The sequence below is a fragment of the Centruroides vittatus genome, unplaced genomic scaffold (assembly GCF_030686945.1).
Source record: "Centruroides vittatus isolate TY-2023 unplaced genomic scaffold, ASM3068694v2 contig_817, whole genome shotgun sequence".
NCBI classification, from domain to species: Eukaryota; Metazoa; Arthropoda; class Arachnida; order Scorpiones; family Buthidae; genus Centruroides; species Centruroides vittatus.
In genome coordinates, this window is record NW_027122532.1 from 3,200,219 (window position 1) to 3,223,302 (window position 23,084).

A 23,084-nucleotide genomic window follows, 5' to 3' on the forward strand; every position below is an offset into this window, starting at 1 on the left:
TTTGCCGATCGGAACGCTTTCGGTTAACCAATGTTTCGATTGGTATTCGGATAATCGACGCTCTACTGTATATTACTAAAAGATCAGAAAGCGCAGTAACTCTTTGTTGATAAAGAAGTAGGGGTGCAAGAAAAAATTATCTAAGTTGGGGCTAGAAAACTAAAATAAATCTAGACATGTTTATTACATTTTTTTTCTAAAAAATTAAATGATTTGTCTTAATTTTAATATATTTCAATAAAATTTTTGTATTTTAGTGTTTCTCTCGCTTTTAATTGCATTATCGTCGGACTTGGAAGAAGTGAGAAAGGCGTGTTTAAATTTTCTTCGAGATGCAATAGAAAAATATACCAGAAAAGATGATATCTATTTTCAGCTTGCTAACAAAATTTTGCAGAAACACGAAGCAATATTATCAGATCACGAGTAAGTAATTGGATTAATAAATATTACCTTTATTCTAATTTATTTACTATAAACTTAAAACAGTAACATGCAATTTCAACCTCACTGCATGTTAAATATAAATGATTGAGAAGCTATATGTATATGGCTATATTTTTTAAATTATAAAGTCTGTGTACAATAAAAATATTTTGTTTCTGTAATGCAAATTAACAGAATACATTCAATTAATTTCAAATGTTGGACATTTGTAGTGTTTGGTGTTTAATATACATAATAATGTTGCATTGTATTCTGATGCAAATGAAAAATTTCTTTGACAATAAATAATCATAAATATATTGGCCACATTTTGTATTTATATGAAATATTTTCAAAATTAATGAGAGTAAATAAAATTTAGTTACATAAAATTTCTAGAGGACATTTGTATTTACAACATTTTGAGTTCACAAGGTAGAAGTAGCTCTTTTAAAAAATTTATAGTCTTCGTGAGTTTATGTGCGCTATGTATAATATTAAATTTGTGCTCACAGGTGTCCACTGCAACTTTTTCAATTGGACAAAGGAATATATTCCTATTATAATTACTGCATAAACCGTGCTAATCGAGCTTATGTCGGATAATTTGCTTTATTACCGAGTGGCACGTAGAGTAGAATTTTCTCGCACTCCTTAGGGAATTAATTACAAGGTTCTGACTTCCAAACCTCCCGATCCAGTGGGAGAAAATGATCTGTTTGTCACTCCTGGCAGATATCCATGTTTATGCTATATGTAATCTGAAAGAAATATCGAATGTGATGTGTTATGAATTAGCCACTTAAATTTGTCTGTTAATTTTCATTTAATATACAAATCACAAATATGATGGTTATATTAAAGATGTATTATGTAACTTTAGAATTTGGAAAAAAATTCTTCAGTATAATTTATAATTTCAGTGCTACTTTTATTAAAGAAGTACAGTACATCGTCGAGATAGGTTTGAAATTACGAATTTATTAATACGAAGTTGTTCGATTGAGCCGAAAAGAGTTATTAACTTAATTGTTTTTCTAATATTAGATATAATTATTATTTATGTTGATTTGATATTTGTATTTATTGATACAGAAATGTTCTTTTTCTTAATGTATTTGGTTCCTTCAAATGAAATTACACTGTAGTGGAAACACTGACAATACTGAGGGAGTAGAACACCACTGCACAGATGGAAGGGAAATACGTCTGAACGAGTGAGCGAGTTGTTCGGTGTTGTGTGTAGTGTGTCTAGAAATTCTTATATGAACAAAAAATTACATGTTTGCTTTGGACATCTGAGTCTATGTTTCATTTGAAGGAACCAAAATATTATAATGAAGACAGACAGGCATTTAATGATTAGAAAATAAATTTTTTTTACTATTTCTGCTCTAAGAGCCTAAGAAGTCCCACCATGAGTTTAGTTAGGCCCACAATGGGACAGCCAGTGAGAGACAGAATTCAACAAATGTGGGATAGCATCCCTGAAATATTCTGGCGATTTTCAAGCTGTCAGAATTCATTCCTGGATCTTTCGAAATGGTAGACTAACATGTTAACCATTCATTCGTCTAGTCTCTAATATAAACTTTATAAAAGCACAAAAATATTATTTTTTCAGCTATACAAAATTAACATTTATATATATTCATTTGAAAATACTAAATGTTGAAATATTTCAATGTGAATTTTAACTCGTGACCGCACGTTGTAGCGGCAATTTTCTGCACTTACTAGTTTTTTGCTGGAACTTTTTACCAAATGCTAGTTGTGCATTCATGATATCCTTATGCTGTGTGCTGCATAAAATTTTTTGTTGGGAAAAATTTTTTCTACTTATCATAGGCCATCAAAACAAGCACTGTTACATATTCAAATGTGTACAATTCTTCGTCATTGTTACACAGTCACATGCACGAGGCACTGTTTTTGTGCTCTAGTATCATTTTTGGCAACCCGACATCATTTTTAATGTCACGGAGTCTTACGTGATCGTCACAGGAGGTAGACACGATGCCGTGGATGTTTGTCGGCTATGCGTGATGTAATGACATAATAGTTTGCAATTCACTATAACCTTAAATGCTTGTTTCTGTAAGATAGCCTGGGTGCTATGATATTCACCAATATAAAGGTTTTCATGGCTTTACTTTGTGCCTGAAAAATACAAAAATAAAGATTCTGAAAAAACCTCAGGCCTCCCATTATTTCCAGTTGAACTTATTTTACATTAGCCCACACTATTGCAAATTTTGAAGGGATTTCTGTGGAAGAAAGGTCAAAGACATTGTTCTGTAAACAAAACAATATCTCAAAAATTAAACAATGTAGTACATTGAAATTTGCCACTTGCAGAGAAGACACATCACAAGATTTTTTAGAATCGACAAAAGTTACATGCAACATAGTTAAGCATGAAAAATCAGCAAAAAGTCATCACCTTATGCGTGTGATTATATGAAAAATAACTGTGCATGATCACAAATTAATATTATCAAAGAAACTATTTATTTAGAATATGTTAAAACAAACAAATTGAAATATAAATGTAGAAACATTAGGTTATTTTTTTGTATATTTTTTAGGCAATTTTTTCAAATAATATCGTCGTGGTTCTTGTCGCCTAAGGATTCTTCTGAAAAAGTTAACCGACTACAATTGATTGTATGTCAATTATATCAAGAGGAGATACCCAATTATATAAAACATGGCTTATTATTTGTTCTTAAAGATACTAATTCAGAAGTAAGTATACCTTTTTATAAATATTTAAAAAATAAATTTTCTAGTTTTCTATTTAAAACACTATTTTTAACAAAGGTTTAAATTAATTTTCTATATTGTAATTAGTATATACAAAATAATAATTATTGAGCAGAGCTCTGCATAAATCAGAAAGTATTTTGTCTGTGATTAAAGTCTAAAGCAGCAACCTCACAACTACTAAACATGATGTTTTTGTAAGTATTTACAACTTGGCAAGGCCGATATCACGACGAAGCCAGAATTTTGAAATGATATCTATGAGCTGAGATATTCAAGATCAAAGTTTGCAACGTAAAGTCTAAGGTGCAGTTCCTAGTTGTAAGCTGTATGTTAATTGAGTTTCCGATTGCTGTCGGTTTACATTGATTTCTACGACAATTTTATTTTAATCTTTACAACAAGCATTTAACATGCATAGCCCGAGCTTTAAATGTACTATTTTAACCAGTTGCTGGAGTTGTGGACCTCTTGTCACACGTGTGGGTATTTTAAACATTTCTCGACAGTTTTGTTGGTTACGACATTTCACACTCAAGCACTGCTGGGTCTGCATGTTTTAAACTGCTTTAGACAGAATGTCATAAGCACATTTGTGTTTTCTTGTGAAGCCAAAACAGAAAAACCTACGCCTCAGCTCAATTTTGTTTTTCCCAGAAAATACCTAGTAAAGTATATGTATAAACAATGTAGAAGTTATATACAGGGTGGTCCATTTTAACCATTCCAATGGAATAACTCAAAAAATACACATCCTACAAAAACATCATTTTATCAGAAACTAGAAATTCTCTCATTAAGCATGACAGGATACTTTTTTGATGAAGCCATTGTCAATTTATTTTGCTCAAATCGAACTCGATGTTGTGATGCTATTCCTGCAATTCTTGACAAAGACATTCTTACTCGACGTGGCTCAAATTGGGCTTTGCAGCCTTCGGGAGTTTTGGTTCTTATTCGTTTACACCTAGAATTTACCTGACCGGTTTTACTCTTACGCTTTCCCGTAGGCATTTTTTCCACAAAATAAGTACCCTATACTTTCTGTAAGAACATAAAATGAATATAACCAAAATTTCATCTGAATTGGACAAAAGTTGCTGGAGTTATTGCACAGATGATGGTTTTTATATTATTAATATGAAACTTGAAGGAGGTTGCAAGATGGGATTATTGGTTATGTGTTAGATTGTGCTTCAGTTTGTGAAAATGAAGTCAGCTTCATTTTCTTAAATGGGAACGTGCATGTTTTTACTACATACTATAATTCTACATCAAAAATAAACATTTATTTATCTAAAACATTTTTTTTTTTTTTTGAAAGATATATTCATCAGAAATAAGCATTTGAAATTTTGTGCAGCCACCACAAGGTGTATGTATGAATATGTGGATATCTTTATTCATTAAAACAAGGAAGAAAAATACTTAAAAATTCATTAGCAAACTATTATTATTTGGTGGAATCAAGATCAACATCTCTCTACTATAAGCTTGAAGGCTTTAACACACTGTGGCACTACTTTGTATCGGTTCGTTACTTGAAGAAAATGAATGATTTCGTGTTATTTCCACAGGTATGGGCCACTTAATGACATTCTGCTTTATAACATACCATATATACAACAGAGACCTCATAACATTATAAAAGAGCTGAAAAACTCATAGGTGCCTGTATTTTTTCTACACTTCAGATATGTTTTCATATATAAATATTTATCATTGTATTGTATATAGTATATATGAGTAGTACACTATATCATATACAAATAAGTACACACACACTATGATTTCCATTTAACAACAGATTCACTTAACACTGTGTTTCTTTATTAATGTATTGTTAAGTGGTGCACGAATATATTCTATCCTGCTCTATTATTATTTGTAGTTACACTGATGGTGAATGAAAGGTTAAATTAAATATTTAAATAAGTGATTTTATTAATTTAAATTTTTTTCAGGAATTATTATCATTGTTGCTGCCATTTGTGAAATCAAGATTAGAGACAATAGAACGAGAACCAATTACTTTGGTCGATTACGAGATGTGTAACCTCTTATTATCAAAGTATTCTCCTTCCGTCGCAAACGTAATTAATTCCATTGATTGCGAGGCTTTTATAATATTAGAAAAAGCCTTTAAAATCTCAAAAGTATGCGAAGAAAATAATAACAACATTCAGGAAATAACCTTCAGTGTTGTAAGTATATTAAAAAAAATTGTGATTTAAATTTACTTATTTATTTCATTTGATATATTTGAGTTATAGAAGTATTATTAAATAAATAAATGTTATCCATACTGATTAATAACTTTTAATACTCAATGTAATAAGTGTTTAATTAAATAGTATGCTTTTGTAATTTGTCTTGATAGAAATTTGTTATCTGTTTGCATGTGCATATATCAGTGCGATGACTAAAGATTAGGTCTATTAGCCAAAACAGCAAAGAATCGACTACAGGATTCAGATTATGGATTTGGAAATACACCTATCCCTCGATTTGCACGGTTTTTAAATGAAAACAAAAAAGCTTTTGAGACAGCTGTTGGTAGCCGTTCACAGGATATTGTCATGCACATCTGTCTAGAAACCTGTCTTTCCCTGAAATTTGTATCAGTTACCATAAATACTCAAATACGTCGTGATTTTTTCGATCCAATACACTATCTCTGTAGATAGGGACCAAAAAAATGGTCCAAAACAAACTTCCATTGGGTGTAAAATTACAAAACTTGCTGAGGTCATAAACAACATCCAATAGAATGTAAATAAGCATTGTTTGAATTATTTTGAGCATCAAAATGTTACGTCTCATTTTTCACGGTTTCGGTTTGCGTGATTTTTCTAGGAATGTATCTACCATATAAATCGAAGGATGAGTGTACTTCAAAAGTAATCTCAGATATATCAGATCCTGTTCCTGGCACTCAATCTAATCTATTGTCATCCAGTTTGTTATACTAGGAAAAATTAAAGCTGACTTCATAACTTGCAGTATACTGGTACATTATGTCAATAAATTTATCAATCATCCAAGAATTAGTTACTTGAGAAAACAAATTGGTTTGGGATCAAACGGCAAAACACTACAAAATACTGTTTTAATTATAAAAGACAAAATAATATATATATTTATATAAGTATGTTTTTAAATTATACTTTCTTTTGTTCTTTTTCTACTAAACCTGGTTTCATGTGCTAATAAATGACAAACTTACATCTGGCACAATGTTCTCGGGCTTAGTATGAGGGGAAGGTGTGTATATAGGACCATACTGGTTGTTTTCAAGAGGCACTTTGGCAGAAAGAGACCATCCCAACACATGATCATGCTGAAAGATGAACATTAGTGGAAGAATAGAATGAGACCAACAGAATTACTAATTCAACAAATGGAAGTTTTTATGTTGTATGATAGTGAAACCAAACAAAAACATCTGAGATGTAAAAAATTTATGACAATTTAGACCACAGAATTTTTCTTGCTTATTTTTCTTTGGTAAAGATAAGCTTAGTGCTTGGAGGCAAAATGTAGAAAACAATAATATAGGTAAAAATCTTGTGGTTACTGCTTCCAAGTGCCAGCTTATCTTTACCAAAGAAAGACTGGTAAGAAAATTTTGATCGTGGTCTAAATTCTCATACATTTTTACTTGGCATAATTTTTTTACATCTCAGATGTTTTTGTTTAGATATTAATTGTTTTTGATTAATAATTGTATTATTATGTCAAGATGTAAGATTACGGTGTATAATTTGGTCGGCACCGACCGAATGCGTCGTCGATTGACACGACACTTTTGATACACCTTTTAGAAAAATTGTTATAAAAAGTTTTAATTTGCATAAATTTGAGCTTTTATACTTTTGAGTTACATTTTGAATAAAATTCATTTGTTCTCATGCAATTTTATCCTTATAAGAGTAAAATTAAGCCATAAAACTGAATGAACTCTATGAGAAATCTCATAAACTTTGACATAGACGCAGAAGTTTTTCCAACACCTCGCCGATAATGAGAAAGGATTAAGTTTAAAATTTGAGCTTTCTAGACCCAGTAATTTTTTTACTCTACAAGCGTCTGCAATGCCAGATGAAGTAGAAGAAAATACATCTTTTTTGGCAATTTTTGCACTTTTCAATTGCTTATATTTCAGCAACCGCTCTATAGAAAATGTTGAAATTTTGCACACTACCTAAGAAAACCATTGTTTTTTGAACAAGATATTTGGAATTACTTCGGATGTTTGGGGCGGAAAAATCGACCCCCGAAAATCGGCAAGTTTGATGCCTGTATACCTTGTATATATAGTCGGTCGGTGACATTTTTACTTGGTGGGGAGTTACTGCCACGACTCCTGATCGATTCTAATTATGTGGTTAATAATTGACACAATTGTTATGTTTAGGACATAGTACTTGTTTCAAATACACAGCGTAAATATGTAAATATTGTCAGATTTTACTTTTTCAGTTCTTATGTATACACAACAAGGGAAAATACTAGAATCATGTCAAATTTGACCCTCTGAATTTTTTGCAAATCTCATTTTGAGATCGCTTGAATCCAAAAAAGTAAAAAAAAGGCCAAAAAATTCCATGGGTTGGATTGTGTGTGTGTGTGTGTGGTGTGTTGATATCTAATTTGCTTAGTATCTCAGCATGACTCAGCATGGGGTAGAGACTAAAAAACAAACTTTGGCATGGTGGTTTCTATAAGAGGGGCATCGATGCTATTAAATTTTGGTGGTGACAGGTCGAGAAGGGGATCCTGTATCGTAAGCGGGATAGGACTTAATGAAGATTTTATTCGTTATTAACATTGACACTGTTTTTTATAAAACTCACTCTTACATTCAAAATTAAATTTTTGCCACTTTATTGAAGCAGAGCATTAGCAAAGATTTTTTTATGAGGCTTACAGAATTGTTTGTTTTCAAAATTTATTGAACAGATTTTGATTAAACTGTGCCATTTTCCATTAAATTGCAATGCAAAATTGAAAAATGCAATAAAAAATGGGAGTGCATGACTTTGTTTTTGAGATATAAGGTCATTTCGTGAGCATGTGATACAAAGCAATATCACACAAATTGCACAACTTTGTCATGTGATGTTTCACAGTTGCTAACATGTCTTGTATGGGCTTATAGAATCGAGTTTGTTCTCAAAATTGAATGGATCGATTTCAATAAAACTTTGCCATTTTCCGTTAATTGAGACGAGGAATCCAGAAATGTAATGTGGGTTCACTTAAATGTAAAAAAATCCAGCAACCAAATACTTAACTTTTCTGACAACATTTAAAATTCTGGTGGCACGATATTTCATTAAAAAACTTTACATTTTTAATTATTATAAAATGGCAAAAACTTTGATTTTGAGAGTCAAGATTGGTTTTATAAAAAAAATTGTAAATGTTAATAACGAGTAAAATCATCTTTACGTCTGACCCTACTCGAGATATGACACACAATCACCTTTTAACTTCCCACCCCGTCGACCTTAAACCACCAAAATTTAATAGCACGAATCTTTCTGATACACAAACCTTCTTGCAAAATTTCAGAAATTTTTGAAAGCACAGGAGTTAAACACAGGAGTTAATTAAACTTCAAAGAGGGTAAACAAAATTGTGCCCCACATAAACACACACATTAACATTCATACATACAGAAAAAAGCTGAAGTTTTTGCATTTTTTGATGTCTCAAGGTCCCTAAAAGTCCAAAAATATAAAAATCTTGGGGGGGTCATTTTTTGACCAATCACCATACTTTCCCTCTGTTAAATATTACAGAGCCAGGAAAGTAAAAACAGGAGTCCACGACTTTGTTTTCGTTATACAAAGGTATTACAGTGACAACGTTCGTGCTCTCCGAATTGACGAGCACGCCTAATGGAATTTAGACCTAGGGGCCAAAAATTAAAACAGTAGTGCATATTCCAAACAGAAAATGGGTGCAAAAAATGAACAAAACACAAGAACAAAGCAATCGCCATCAATTGCTTTGTTGTTGTGTTTTGTTTGCTTTGCGTTCTCGTCAATAACAAAACAATCGACGGCAATTGCTTTGTTATCAAATCCTCTCTCCGTGCTCGGCCGGTGCAAGGACCGTGCCTCCCGCGGCCTGCAGGTACGAAGATATCCTCTTTTGTGGCAGCAAGTGCAGAGTTCACCCGTCTGCATCCATCAGGTACCATACAAGAATCACCTCTTCTGTGCCTAACAGGTGCAGGGATTGCTTCTTTCCTTCCGGCTCTGCTTCAATTCTATTGCAATATGACAAAGTCCTTGTAGTAATTAAAAATATTAAAAGTTTTTATAACAGACTGCACCAAACACAATTTTATTTTTTGCTTAATAATTTAGGTTTTTTTAAAAATAAAAACTCGTAACATCCAGGAAAGTTATGCAACTCCCATTGCTAGTTCCATAAAAAAAATTCAGAACCTGATTTATGTTTGGTATAAAAATATTTTATTTTTAAGATAGCTTAAAATTACTGATTATTATTAATCTCTGTCTTTTTGACTTTCAGTTTACTAAAGATTTTTTCTCTAACATTTTGTCGAAATCTGTCCAACAAAAGTTATTTTCCGAATTAATAGATTTTTGTCTGAATTGCAACGAACTAAAGTGTAAAAATTCATTGAGTAAAATTATAAGAAAGGTATGCAGAAATTTATTATGTATTGTTTTTAAATATTAATATACTTTTGATAAACTATTTATTTTTTTTTTTATGTGTAGTTATGCTACGATGCCAATTTATTGGTTAGCGAATTGCAAAAGTTTAATGAAATATCAGTCACAACAATGAAAGAAACAAAAGGATTAAGGTACAAAATTTTAATAATTTTTTAATAGTAAACGCTAATATACTTTTTAGAACTTGATTAATTTAACGTACCGTACACCTTCCGTGTATCGGCTGGAATGGATAATAATTTAATATTTATAAGTTCGCTTCTATCAAATGATAAAGTAAAAATTTATTTTTTGTTTGTATTAGTTAGATTTTAATTAATTAATCAATTGTCAGTTATTTACATAGAGATAAACAGTCTTTTGCAAATGTATAAAACACATGAACATATTTGACACATCATTTATAAATGATAGCAATAGGTCTACATTTTGTATATACGGTATATGGAATAAAGAAAATGTTCGTAACCTGCCTTGCCTACCTACGACTTAATCGCAACCAAAAGGTTTTGGCAGCACTCTTCTAGACCATTGATAAAACAGATATGGAATAAAAACATAAATTAAATGAACTATTTTATGTGTCAGATTTCTCAGTAAAGAAATACAATGAGAGAATTTTATATTTTTTTTATAAAATTAATAAAAGTAATTTTTCTTTTTAAAAAAAAGGTCCTCAAAAGCCAAGTCAAATACAGTTGAGATCTTTGAAGAAGACAAATGGAAGAAAATTGTATTTCTTCTAGAAATTATTGAAAATAAGAAGAAAATAGAACATCCTGAACTGTTATTTCCAGTTATATTTGATTTGTTTAAAAGGTAATTATTTATACATATGTAAATGTTACATAAAACCATACATACTTTTCTTCCAGAATATTCTAAATTATTCAAAAAAATATTAATTTATTATAATTGTTAAATTTAATAAGAGATGATGCTTAATGTCTACCTCTAATAACAGATTGGCCCACCGGTGGCCGAGCGGTTCTGTCGCTAAACGCTGGGAGTTCGGTCGCGGGTTTGTGCCGCACTCGGACGGGCCGGCCGCGTGGAGTTTTCCGGGTTTTCTTCGTGTTTGTAACGCCCGAATAGGGGCCGGTTTCCCTTACAAGACCTCCCAGAAGGCATTTCCTCTTGTGCACCAGAGAAGGCAACAGGGAACCACTCTGGTTGTAACTTCCTCCGGGATACACCTTTGCGCCTTACTAACCACTTATTAACCTGCACCGGGTGCTCGTCGACATCAGGATTTCTGATATGGCACACAGAGAGAGAGAATAACAAATTACTTAATAATTTAATTATTAATAGTAGCTGAAAAATAGCCTGGTACAGCAATTGTCTTGCTCTAGGTAATTTATACAGGAATGCTTTTGTTTTACCAGATTTTACTGACATAATTCTTGTACCTTTTATTTTCAGTAGGATTTATCTTCTAAATATGCAATAGTTTCTCAAAAAGACGTAGTAATTTTTATTTCAGTCTATGCTTATATTAGCAAAATTTTTTTCTTAAATATAACTTCGTATGAATTATTTTTATCAATTATAAAGGATAGAACAAAGGCTGCTAGATCAATTCACTTCAACAGACCAGTACTACTCAAAATGGTGGTCTATAAACTGGCACCAATCTTAAGCCATTGGCTGCTGGTCAGAGTTTCAAGGAAAGAAAAAAAATGTTGAATATTGCTGTGTTTTCAGAACATACTACAAGTATAATATTGATAATTATATTGAGCAATTATAGTACATACTTGTTTGAATATAAATACACTGTAAATACGAAATATAACTCACTGTGTATGGCGTTATCAAATATTTTTCATTTCTTTCGAGCGCTTTCGACGAATGTATTTCCGTCGTCGTCGGGCGAATGAACGATTTTTTATATATATTGAACATGAACGTTCGAAACAAAGGAGAACACATACAAAAATTTAAATATAACGTTTTTTGGCGACATTCGATACGAGTCTACGATTTTTGAATACGTACGATGTTGCGAACGTGCTGTAATACGGCGCATGCGTGGTACTGTTTCTTGTCAATAGTGTGAGATGTGACGTAACTCCCGTTTAATCGCTTGTATAGGGCAATCCGTATGCTGGGCAGTTCCAGCGTAGGTGCATTGCACGTTTCCAACGTTGTTATGTATAGCGATTCCCATACGAAGAGGAGCTTTCGGTCATTGCAGGTCCCGAGTATAGAAGATTGAGCCCATAACAGGTTATAATTCATGTCGCACACCCTTTTTGCAAGTTCGGTGTTGTATCTTCCTTTTGCCACATCGTCTTGGTGTTCGGTCGAGCGGGTAGCCGGCATTCTTGCTGTGGCCCCAATGTATCTCGTACTACTCCCCATAACCAGATTTTCTAATGGAATCGTATAAACTCCCGACCTCTCAAAGACGGAAACTTGTCTCGGTCATTGCAGAGGAGTCTGTGCAAGCTAGGTAACGGAGAAAGAGGCAGGAGCAGACCATGCTGCCGAAACATGCGGCAGATGCGTAGCGAAAGTGGACCGAGGTATGGTAACGCTGGTTGGACAAGCTTAACTTTACACAGTGAGTTATATTTCGTATTTATAGTTAACTTGGTGTGAACAGCATACTAGACTTTATAAATACACTGTTTTGTACATAGCCCAGCATTTGAATGTATTGATAAATTAATGTGATAATACAGTACCGATTCCTGATACATTGAAAAAAGCTTTGCCAGTCCACCAAGTGCTGTCATAAAATATTGAACAATAATGCTTGTCAAAGGTTAGCAGTTTGTATGCAGAAATTGCTGTTTAATCATTCATTATTGGTAAAAGTTTATTCTGTAAATTCCTTCTGATGATGTAACTTTTGAAATTATGATATAATTTTTTTATTTTTCCGTATTTTGTGTTAATATAACAGAATTAACACCTACACTTAACTATAATGTTTTATTTTCATATGTAAAGAGTATAAATTTGATGCTTGATAAGAAGTGTTTGGAAAATAAAGTCAAATAAGTACAAAAGTTTTTGAATAAAACTATTGGACCCAGCATCAAATTCAGATAGACGAAAAAACCTGGTAGTTTTTTAGGGTTGGTCTGTCTCGGATGTGTCGGGTCCCATCTCTCGCCATTCGACTGCTACTATTATGGACCCGATTATGGGTACGATTAAAAGTCCTTCTTAGGGCTTAGAGCAGAAAGAGCCAAAAAATAGTAATTAATTAAATTTATTGTTTTATTGTTTAATGTTTTTCAGAAGTCTAGAAATTGAAAATCATCCGTCGGCAGAATATCTACGACAAGTGATTTTATCGTCGTTATTTAACTGTTATCAACTTCTAGAAGACGTCCGCTATTTAGACGAACAGAAATTTCAAGTCGAACTTATCGTGCAGTGTATCCGAATATCCAATAACCCTCAGACACAAAATCAGGCTCTTCTACTCTTAAATTTAGCAGCAAAATTATTTCCAGTAAGAATTTTCATATGTTAATGCATTCATTACATGAATACATTGTAGCTTTTATTAAGATAAATTTAATGATGAATATTTCATATGTAATAATAATCTGTATCTAGTACTAATTCTGTAAATGAAGTGAAATGTGAGGAATATATAAATGATTGCACTTTATTGTGATGAGACAATAAATGAATTGTTTCATCTAGAGTTTGATGTTTTCTGTAGTTTTATGCCACTTAATGGTAGGGATATTATGTTTGAAGATATACATCATTAAGCAACTTTATCATAATGTATACTTAAATAAAATTTATATGGTGTAGTTTACTATTAATATGGGCTACATATAATGAAAATATAACACAAGTATTTATGTATCTAAACATACAAGGGGACCTTATGGTCTCGGAAATTCAGTTCGGGACGAGACTTCGCAGGTTAGTAGTATACCTCAAGGGTGTCCACCCAGAAAAATTTTAAAGCGCACTAGCCAGAAGATTCCGAAAAAAAAGGCTCTAAAGTTTTAAGTGCAGCTCATATACTGATCAATTTTACAGCATGGCAACATAGCGAAATGGCTGAGTCTGTAGAGAGGTTTCTTGCCACGCTGGTGAGCTGGGTTCAGTCCTACTGCTGCCTATTTTTTTTTTTCTTTTTTTAAAATTGTTTTAAAAATTATACCTTTTAAAATAAAGTTAATAACCTAAAAATATTATTAATTAAATCATAAATAATTCTACTTTATTTATGAAATGACTGTTACAGCTAATTAAAATGTGAATTAAAGATAATATTTTATTTTTAAAAAGTTACATAATTTCAAATGCATTTTTAATGGAGGTAAATTAAAACTTTAATTACCACTGTAACAAATTTTCGGGTAGGGTTTTATTTATATAAAAATTTGTCAATTTTTTATTTTACATACAATCACCAGAATGATAGTTCTTGTTTTCGATGTTTTTATGATAATTATCATTCTGGTGATTGTATGTAAAATAAAAAATTGACAAATTTTTATATAAATAAAACCCTACCCGAAAATTTGTTACAGTGGTAATTAAAGTTTTAATTTACCTCCATTAAAAATGCATTTGAAATTATGTAACTTTTTAAAAATAAAATATTATCTTTAATTCACATTTTAATTAGCTGTAACAGTCATTTCATAAATAAAGTAGAATTATTTATGATTTAATTAATAATATTTTTAGGTTATTAACTTTATTTTAAAAGGTATAATTTTTAAAACAATTTTAAAAAAAGAAAAAAAAAATAGGCAGCAGTAGGATTGAACCCAGCTCACCAGCGTGGCAAGAAACCTCTCTACAGACTCAGCCATTTCGCTACGTTGCCATGCTGTAAAATTGATCAGTATATGAGCTGCACTTAAAACTTTAGAGCCTTTTTTTCGGAATCTTCTGGCTAGTGCGCTTTAAAATTTTTCTGGGTGGACACCCTTGAGGTATACTACTAACCTGCGAAGTCTCGTCCCGAACTGAATTTCCGAGACCGTAAGGTCCCCTTGATAGAAAAGGTATGGGAGGTTACCAATTTTTCAATTCGTAGCCTCCTGTACCTTTTCTGTAGTAATTGGACTTGCGTGAGTGATCCTAGAATAAGGAGTAATTGAAAGACTTAGTTAGATATTAATATGCTATGAGGACTCTGTAATTAGAAATCAGATGATTGATATTCAGACAAATAGATCAACACAAGCAGCCATATATCACTCTATCACTAAATAGCTGTTTTAATGTTACGTAACACAACATGGAATCTTGTAGATTTTCAAAACATGAAATTTTCCTCTTAACGTAATTTCCCGAAGTAAAATTTCTGAATTTCTGTAAATTTAATGACAATGTAGATTTAAAAATGTTTTAAATCTGATAATTATGCATTAATCTTCAAAACTCATTTAAAAACTTGAAGCTTAAAATTTTCTAAACAGTTTATTCAAAAATGGTGTTACGTTCATTTGTAAATATTTTTCTATAATGTAACATCATTTTCATAAAAATTTAAATCATTTCAGCTAGATTCAAAAATTTTATTATAATTTCTTTAAGTGCTGATTAATATTATTTAACCTTCTTGATTTTTCTTTCAGGAATACGTTCTTCACAATATCATGGCCATTTTCACGTTCATGGGGGCTAATTTAGTACGACAAGACAACAGTTATAGTTTCCAAGTCATTTCGCAGACTTTAGAAACAATTATTCCAGCTTTGCTTCAGGTGATTTTATAAATATCTTAATATCTATTATTCTTTATAAAATTGTTTAGTATATAAATAAATATTATTTTTTAGGCAAGCTCTCAGAACCGAGGAGACAGGGTCCAAACGGTCGCGAGCGTGACCAGAGTGTTTGTCGACGCATTACCCGACATTCCGGCGCATCGCCGACAACCGTTGTTCGTTAAATTGTTATCCATCCTCGAATTTCGAGAGTTTTTGTGGGTGGTCGTAGCTCAGGTGTTCGATATTTGCGTTACGAGGAAAGTAAGAGACGAAAGTTCCGAACAAGGAACCAAGGTATGCTAAAAAAAATAGACGGATAACTATTAACATTCATTAACGTGTAATTACTTTTCATATGTAATAGATATTGAAAGTAATCAAACTTTGATGGCAATTCTGATATAAAATTTACATTTATGGTTTTTTTCTTAATCTCTTTTTAATTTTTTATTTAATTATTGATCATTTTGCTAATATATTTTCAAGGAAACAATTTAGAATTTCTTTGGAATGTCATTTATCTTAACTAAACATTTTTTACAGCTTTTTATTAATTTTTTCTTGTTTTTACTTTGTCTACATTTAACAATTTATTAATAAACATACTAAATTTTTATTGGATTGTGAACTAAATACAAATGCCAAGCTTTTTAAAATATTTCTTAATAATTACCTTACATTTTTAACTTTAAATTACTGTTGTTACATTTTTAAGATTATTTATGTATTTACAGATTCCTTCTTCAATCATGGATTTTATAACTTTGCTCTGTCAGCATTGCTCGGCAGATATTCAGCTTGCCACTTTTATCCAGTTGACAAAATACTTAATAGGACTTCCTAATGAAAGTGGTAATTAAATTTTCATTAATTATTTATGTATTTTAATATAAAAGTCAATTATACACAAGCAAATAAGAATATAAACTAAATGGAATATTTTTTCTGATATTGAAAAACAAGTTGATAAATTTTTATTATTGGGTTGTTCGGAAAGTAATTTTGTTTTTTTCCATAGAAAAATAAACACAATATTCTTATAATAAATAAATATTTTATTGAATTATATATTGACCATTTTGGTCAAATACCTGTTGTCATTGTTTCTGGTAGTAGCACGATTTCACATTCATAAAAATTTTGATCGTCGTTTACAAAAAACTGATCCAAGTGATTTTTGACATTGTCGGTACCTTTATTTTGTTTTCGTTGGCTTCGAATGGCCATCCGGAATGTGATGTATCTTCGATATTAAAATTGCCAAGAATGCAATTTTGTAAATCAGTTTTGGCACTCTTTTTCACTCAACACATCTTCTCCAAACATATACCACAATTTTTTTCTTGTTTGAACGGCATTTTGATTTTTTAGTTATAAAAAAGCAAAATATGCCGAAAATGATGCTTTCGATTTTCCATATTTGATGGGTCGTCGAAAAAAAACAATTGTACAGAATCAAACAAAATTTTTTACAAATAAGCCGTAAAATGTCGGCTGTCGAAGTATGTAATGAAAATGCAGTTTAAAATAAAATTGCTTGGTAAAAATACATGTAATTCCTCTAATAATAAAAAAACGAAATTACTTTCTGAACGACCCAATGTTTATTTTTAAACCAAAATTATAATGCAACTACAATGGTACATCATTTATGTTTCATATACAGAACGATCCAGAAATTTACAGTCCCAAGAATGTAAAATTTTCTTTATTTTTTGTACAGTGTTAACTGGATATTTTTTTTTATTTTTGAAATTTATTGACTATTTAGAACAAAAAATACGTTCTATTCTTGTATTCTTCTCTTCATATTCCCTAAACTAAGTGGTGTAAAATGATTCCGTCAAGTGCAGTGATATTTTATTGGCGAAATCCAAAAAAGACAAAAACCAAGACAGTTATTTCTATACGAATCAATGTAATTCAATTAATTTGTTCTAGACACTCCAAAATACATACCAAAACACATTTTATAGAGAATAAATATAGTTTTTATTAATACTATAAACAATAAGAATTTAATATAAAGTGAATATAAAAGTGGCCAGTGTCGCTCTTGTATTTTTCAATGTTTTCCCTCTTCGACTCGATCATGTTCTTGGGCTTTTTCTTCAAAGGACTGCTGGCTCTAAAAACTTTCTTTAGTCTTATGATGGAGTAGGAAAAAGGAAAGGAAAGCAATGGAATTGTTTGGCTAGAGGCATGGGGGTAATAATGCACACAAAATGAGAAACAATGCTGCACCGAGCAGGAAAACACATTGGTTGCCCTTTGTTTTTGCAAAATTAGCAGTAAGGTTGCATGGGCATGTGATGAAATTTGGGGCTACTGACGAAAACCGAGACAAATTTTTCACAGAAAAAATCGACGATAATCAAAGTCAACAAAAACTGAGGTATTACCGTATATTATCTGTTGAAGAATCTAATAGCTGCAAATTTATCATATATAGAGGAAGTCTATACATTTGTCCCACGACAGCAAAAGATTCCACAAGCAAAGAATCTTTTTTAATAGAATTAAAGAAATCAATTTCAGGAATTATTTTGATGTATAAAACTAACAATTGCTAATGGGCATTCTAAAATTAAAAAAAAATTGTAGAGGGCGTAAAACCAGCTATAACAAGCAGAGTTTGAGTTTTGAGTGTGTGAAAATCACTTTTGAATTTATCACTGTTAATCAGATATATGCCTCTGAAATATGTTTGCTCGACCACTGTTTACGAAGGATTTCGAGCTGTAATCGTCGGCACAACAGCTATCAACAGGTAGAATGTACGAGTCACGTGTAGGATTAGTGTAGTGATGGACTAGCCCTCTCGGAAATTCCCTATTTCCCAGTATGCTGTTTGCTTGGAGGCCACTCCTTATTTCATTATATGTTTTATTTCATTTGAGAAAAATAAATTACCAAACAAAATACAATTAGTGACTATTGTATTAAATTTTAAAAAGTCTCATTATAAAGTCTAGTTCAGGTCATAAGCCACTGTAGTACAACTCAAACAGCCATCCGGCTCACATTCAAATGCAGTCTGTTACTTGAAATTTTAAAGCGACCGGTCCCAATTTAGACCCCGACTGCGGAATGGCTTGCGCAAATCGACATTAGTGTGAGAGTTCGAATTGACCGGCAAAATAAAAATATAAATTAGTCATAATCTTGACATCAATAACCAAATTCCAAACCAAAAACCGACCCGTCTTAGGGGATTGACTGTACCTATCGCCACCCCTCGAACTCGAAACTCGAAACTGAGTCACACTCGGAACTAAAGACAAAATTCGTCTATTGGCAAGAAAATTAACGAGGGGACGAAATAAAGAGAGGGGAGCAAAACCAAGGGGTCGTCGTCGTTCGTAGCTCCCGCCTCTAGTTGGACTCTACGCCGAAATTCTCCACTCGAAGCCTCTCCGCCGAATTTCTACGCCACTACGGATTTTTGTATTGACTCTGTCGTCCGACTCCAATACTTGTTGAGGTATGACGACCACTTGTTTGTAAACTCCCTCTCGGGTTCGAACTTTCCTATGTTAGTACGTAATATCTCTGTCAATGTTATTCGGTGTAACTGTTCTTTATCGTTTCGTAATAAATTCTGTTTGTTGATTTAACTGGTGTCATTTATTCGAATCTCGCCTCTGTCTTATCAACGATCCCGCTCTTTCCTCCTCCACTCGACCTGACAAATAATTAGTTCCAGACCGGACAAGCCATCCTCGACAGCGGGCAGATCTTAACCGACCTGCGAACCGAGAAAAGGAGGTCCGACTCCGTCCGACCTCCCGGTGGTCCCACATTAGGCCCACCACGACGTGTTTTTAATTTGAAAATAATTAAATGTCGACTTCTACGACCGGGTCCATATTGAACCAGATAGATTCGATTTCGGATCCTCCAGATTACTCGGCCAACGAAGAAGACGGGAAGTCAACTTCCCTTTTCATTAAAAGCCTTTTTAATTTACCCGAAAGTATCGTTTACATTCAAAATTTTTTAACAAGAAATTCTCGTCACTGTCGAACATTTGGCAGAAAATAAAGATTTTTTGATATAATGACTCTATATAACATGAGAAACAACCAAAATTATAGGATTTGCAGTTTTTTTTTGGTATTGATTTTTTGGGACTTCTACATCCCATCTTCAGATTACAAAAACTTTTGGATTCCAAAATGTTCAACAGAACCACACGGAAATTTTTGTTTGGACTTTTGGTTTGAATTTTTGTGGTCGGAAGACGGGACGTAGAAGTCGTGAGAAACATTTTACCAATAAAAAGCTAACTCCTATAATTCAGCATTTTTTATTTCTGCTGATAGAAAGAGATATTTAGGAGTCCAACAGATCAAAGAGTCTAGAAGTATATATAAGTACCCAGAAGACTGTAAGATGTGAAACAAGTTCTAAGTTTATTTAAGTCTCTTTATATATGATGTATTCAAATGTGACTATTATGAGAATTTTTTTAAATTTGACTATAAAACAAATTTTTTGTCATTATAAAGAATGTGCTAAAATTGAAATAATTTTTATACAAACTTTTTTGTTGTTTTTTATGTTTTGATATTTATTTCTACTTTAAATATTTTGATGATTATTTAGTGTGGAGCTTCTTAAATATATTCTATTTGTGACTCCCGTTTACTCGAGAGAATTTTACGCGATCCTTTCGTATATAGATATATAAAATAACGTACAAATAAAATCACTGATAATAAATAATAAAACAATTTATTCCACATATGACATGCTTATTATCTTACCATTTATTTAAGGTAAAAGCAAATTTGCATATTTATAAGATGGCTGTGCTTTAGTTTAATGTACAGAATTAAATCTTAGCTGAATATTTGATACTGTGGAATGTAGGGCATCTTTACCACTTTTTGGAGTCGACCGACATTTCGGTTTTATAATTGTCAATGCCGAAAATGCCACTTTGCACGAATACGTAGTACCGAATTTATCTGTTGGCAAATTTTTTGCGATCTATACGTTCAATTATGCAACCCAATTTGGGGTCACAACCCACACTTTAAGAAGTTTGATTTAGTGTACAGTGCCATTTCTGTTTATCTTATTATTATTATTAATATTCTAGAAATTGAAGATAAGAAGAAGCTCAAAGGAGTATCTGAGCCATTTGATGTTATGAAGCATACTGTAAATCAATTGAAGCATTTTAAATACAACATTATGTCTTTTATGGTATCATTATTATCATCTCCAGTTTTTGTATCTCAGGTAAGCATAAAAATATATTGAATTTGCTTCTTTTTTAAAGTTTCAATGATAATTACTTTGAAGATAAATATTTTTGAATTCTTTGCTATTAAAGTTACAAAGAATATTTTGATTTCTTAATATACCACCACTCTAAATCTTTTATTTAATGATCTGTAGAATTATTTTTCAATTTTAAAATAAGTGTTTCACATTTTTTGAATTAACAATCAATAAATTATCATAGATGTTTGGATAAAGTAAAAGTTTTTAGTGGTTTAACTATAAAATTGCAAAAATAGGACACGGATATGTTCGATATGCTTAAATTGATGCTTTTTAAACTGGATTTCATTCTTTCTGAAAGTAACATTGGCATTGAATTGGTAATTCTGTAAATATGTACTTATATCAAATAATTTGTGTGCGTGAAATAGAATGTCTGTCTGTCTATGTGTTTTCTATATACTTGTAAATCCTGTGATCAATTTGGACCAAACTTTTCATGGTTACTCTCTAGGATCTTGCAGAAACACGGACGTATCGTCCTGCTTCTTGATCTCGGCCTCCTATTAGTTTCCAAACCTTTGATCGCTCCGGACCAAATTTTTCATTTACTTCTTTTGGGACTATGCTAAAAATATAGGCTACCGTAAAACCCGGATACCTCGTCGTCTCCGATTTTATCTCCTCGACACTTTGTGATAATTTAAGTTTAATGCATTATTATATAAGTTAGCAATGCGTAATAATTAATTAAAGTGTCGAATAGTCCACAAATTGTATTCTTAGCGATTATTCCGAAAGTTATAGGGTTTTGTTTTGGATCCGAAAGCTTTATGCGGTAGTCGTAAATAATTAAAAACCCCGGACAAAACTTTACTTAGAATATTTACAAATAGAAGATGGACATTTTAAGTAAATTCTATAAATTCTTATTGTAAATCACTTTAAAAAAGACCAAGAATTAATTAAAAGGAATAACTTTTAAATTAATTGTAAAATAATTTTGATAATTTTATACAATGGCAAATTTTTTTTATTTTTATTTTCAGTTACTAGATGTAAATTTGAAGAAAGTGAATATGGACGTATTATACGAAGAGTTTATGGAGTTAATACTAGAATATATCCAAAAGCTATCTCATTTAATTAAAATGAGTGATGAAGATTTTCATATAAAATTCTGGAAAGCATTTCTTCATAAGTGTTATGATTTATTAGACAAGGTAATTTTGACTTTTTATTTACTAAAATTTTATTAAATAAAAGTTTAATTCAAGCTAGTTTCAATTTAAAATACGCTTTTGTATGCAAAGTTTTTTTTTTCAAAAAAAAAAATCAATTAATTTATTCTGGCAATATTGAATGCTCTAGATATACAGGAAAACCTTGTTAATTCAAATTCAGATAGTTCATAACTACACTTTTGTGTTGTCCAGGGATATAAAGGTTTACACATTAAGGAATTTGGTCAGTTCGAAATATGGCTGCTTTGAAATTTAAGTAAAAATTCTGTCCGAACTGCAATACGCTTAAATTAACTTGTTCGTTTAGATCAAAGTGCCTCCGCGATGTAAGAGAACAGTAGACTAAGAACAAGTCTAACTTGGACCGTGGACTACTCTTTTTCTCTTATCACATAAAATATGGCTAGGTTTCTGGATTGCAAGATTGGGCTACGAGTAGCAGATTGAGATATTTGTAGGGCTTTAGGCTACTACATTCGGGCGACTCGTTACTTTTGGGCTACTGTAAAAATAATTTGGGCTACATTTTGAGGAATTCTGCTTTACTTTTTATAAAACCCATCTGGCATCCTGTGAGATTCTCGTCGGACATGCACTGTTTACCTGTGGTTTATTTATGCTATGATTATTAATTAACAAAAATTGTATTCTGTATATAGCTGTATTCCATTGGCTTAATAAATTGCATCAGTTACGTGACAATTGGCATATTGTACAGAAATATGTAAATCTCAGATAATTCAAAGTCACAATTATTATGTTCCTTGAATTTTGAATTAATGAGGATTTTCTCTACTGAAATATTACAGCTTTTCCTTCCAGATTTTTACTAAATTAATTAGAAACACTAATTTGAATTACTAAATTTAATACAAAATAACAGAATTGCCTGTTTTTCATCCAAAATTCTTTAATTATTTAATTAAATTATAGCATCGTGTAAAGCCTGTAGGCAATTTTTCTCTTTCTTTCAATGGTTAAAG

At 31.6% G+C, this 23,084-nt stretch overlaps 1 protein-coding gene across 1 annotated transcript in view; it reads left to right on the plus strand.

Moving 5' to 3' along the window:
* l(2)k09022 (HEAT repeat containing 1 homolog l(2)k09022) overlaps positions 1–23,084 on the plus strand; it is an 81,826-nt gene that overhangs the window by 40,514 nt on the left and 18,228 nt on the right. Inside the window, exons 19-30 of the mRNA XM_067278757.1 lie at positions 258–426; positions 3,015–3,174; positions 5,157–5,396; positions 9,742–9,873; positions 9,954–10,042; positions 10,584–10,730; positions 13,167–13,383; positions 15,488–15,616; positions 15,692–15,916; positions 16,357–16,474; positions 20,730–20,872; positions 21,907–22,080. Of these exons, the coding sequence (XP_067134858.1) occupies positions 258–426; positions 3,015–3,174; positions 5,157–5,396; positions 9,742–9,873; positions 9,954–10,042; positions 10,584–10,730; positions 13,167–13,383; positions 15,488–15,616; positions 15,692–15,916; positions 16,357–16,474; positions 20,730–20,872; positions 21,907–22,080 (1,943 nt within the window). The remainder of the gene's footprint in view (positions 1–257; positions 427–3,014; positions 3,175–5,156; positions 5,397–9,741; positions 9,874–9,953; positions 10,043–10,583; positions 10,731–13,166; positions 13,384–15,487; positions 15,617–15,691; positions 15,917–16,356; positions 16,475–20,729; positions 20,873–21,906; positions 22,081–23,084) is intronic.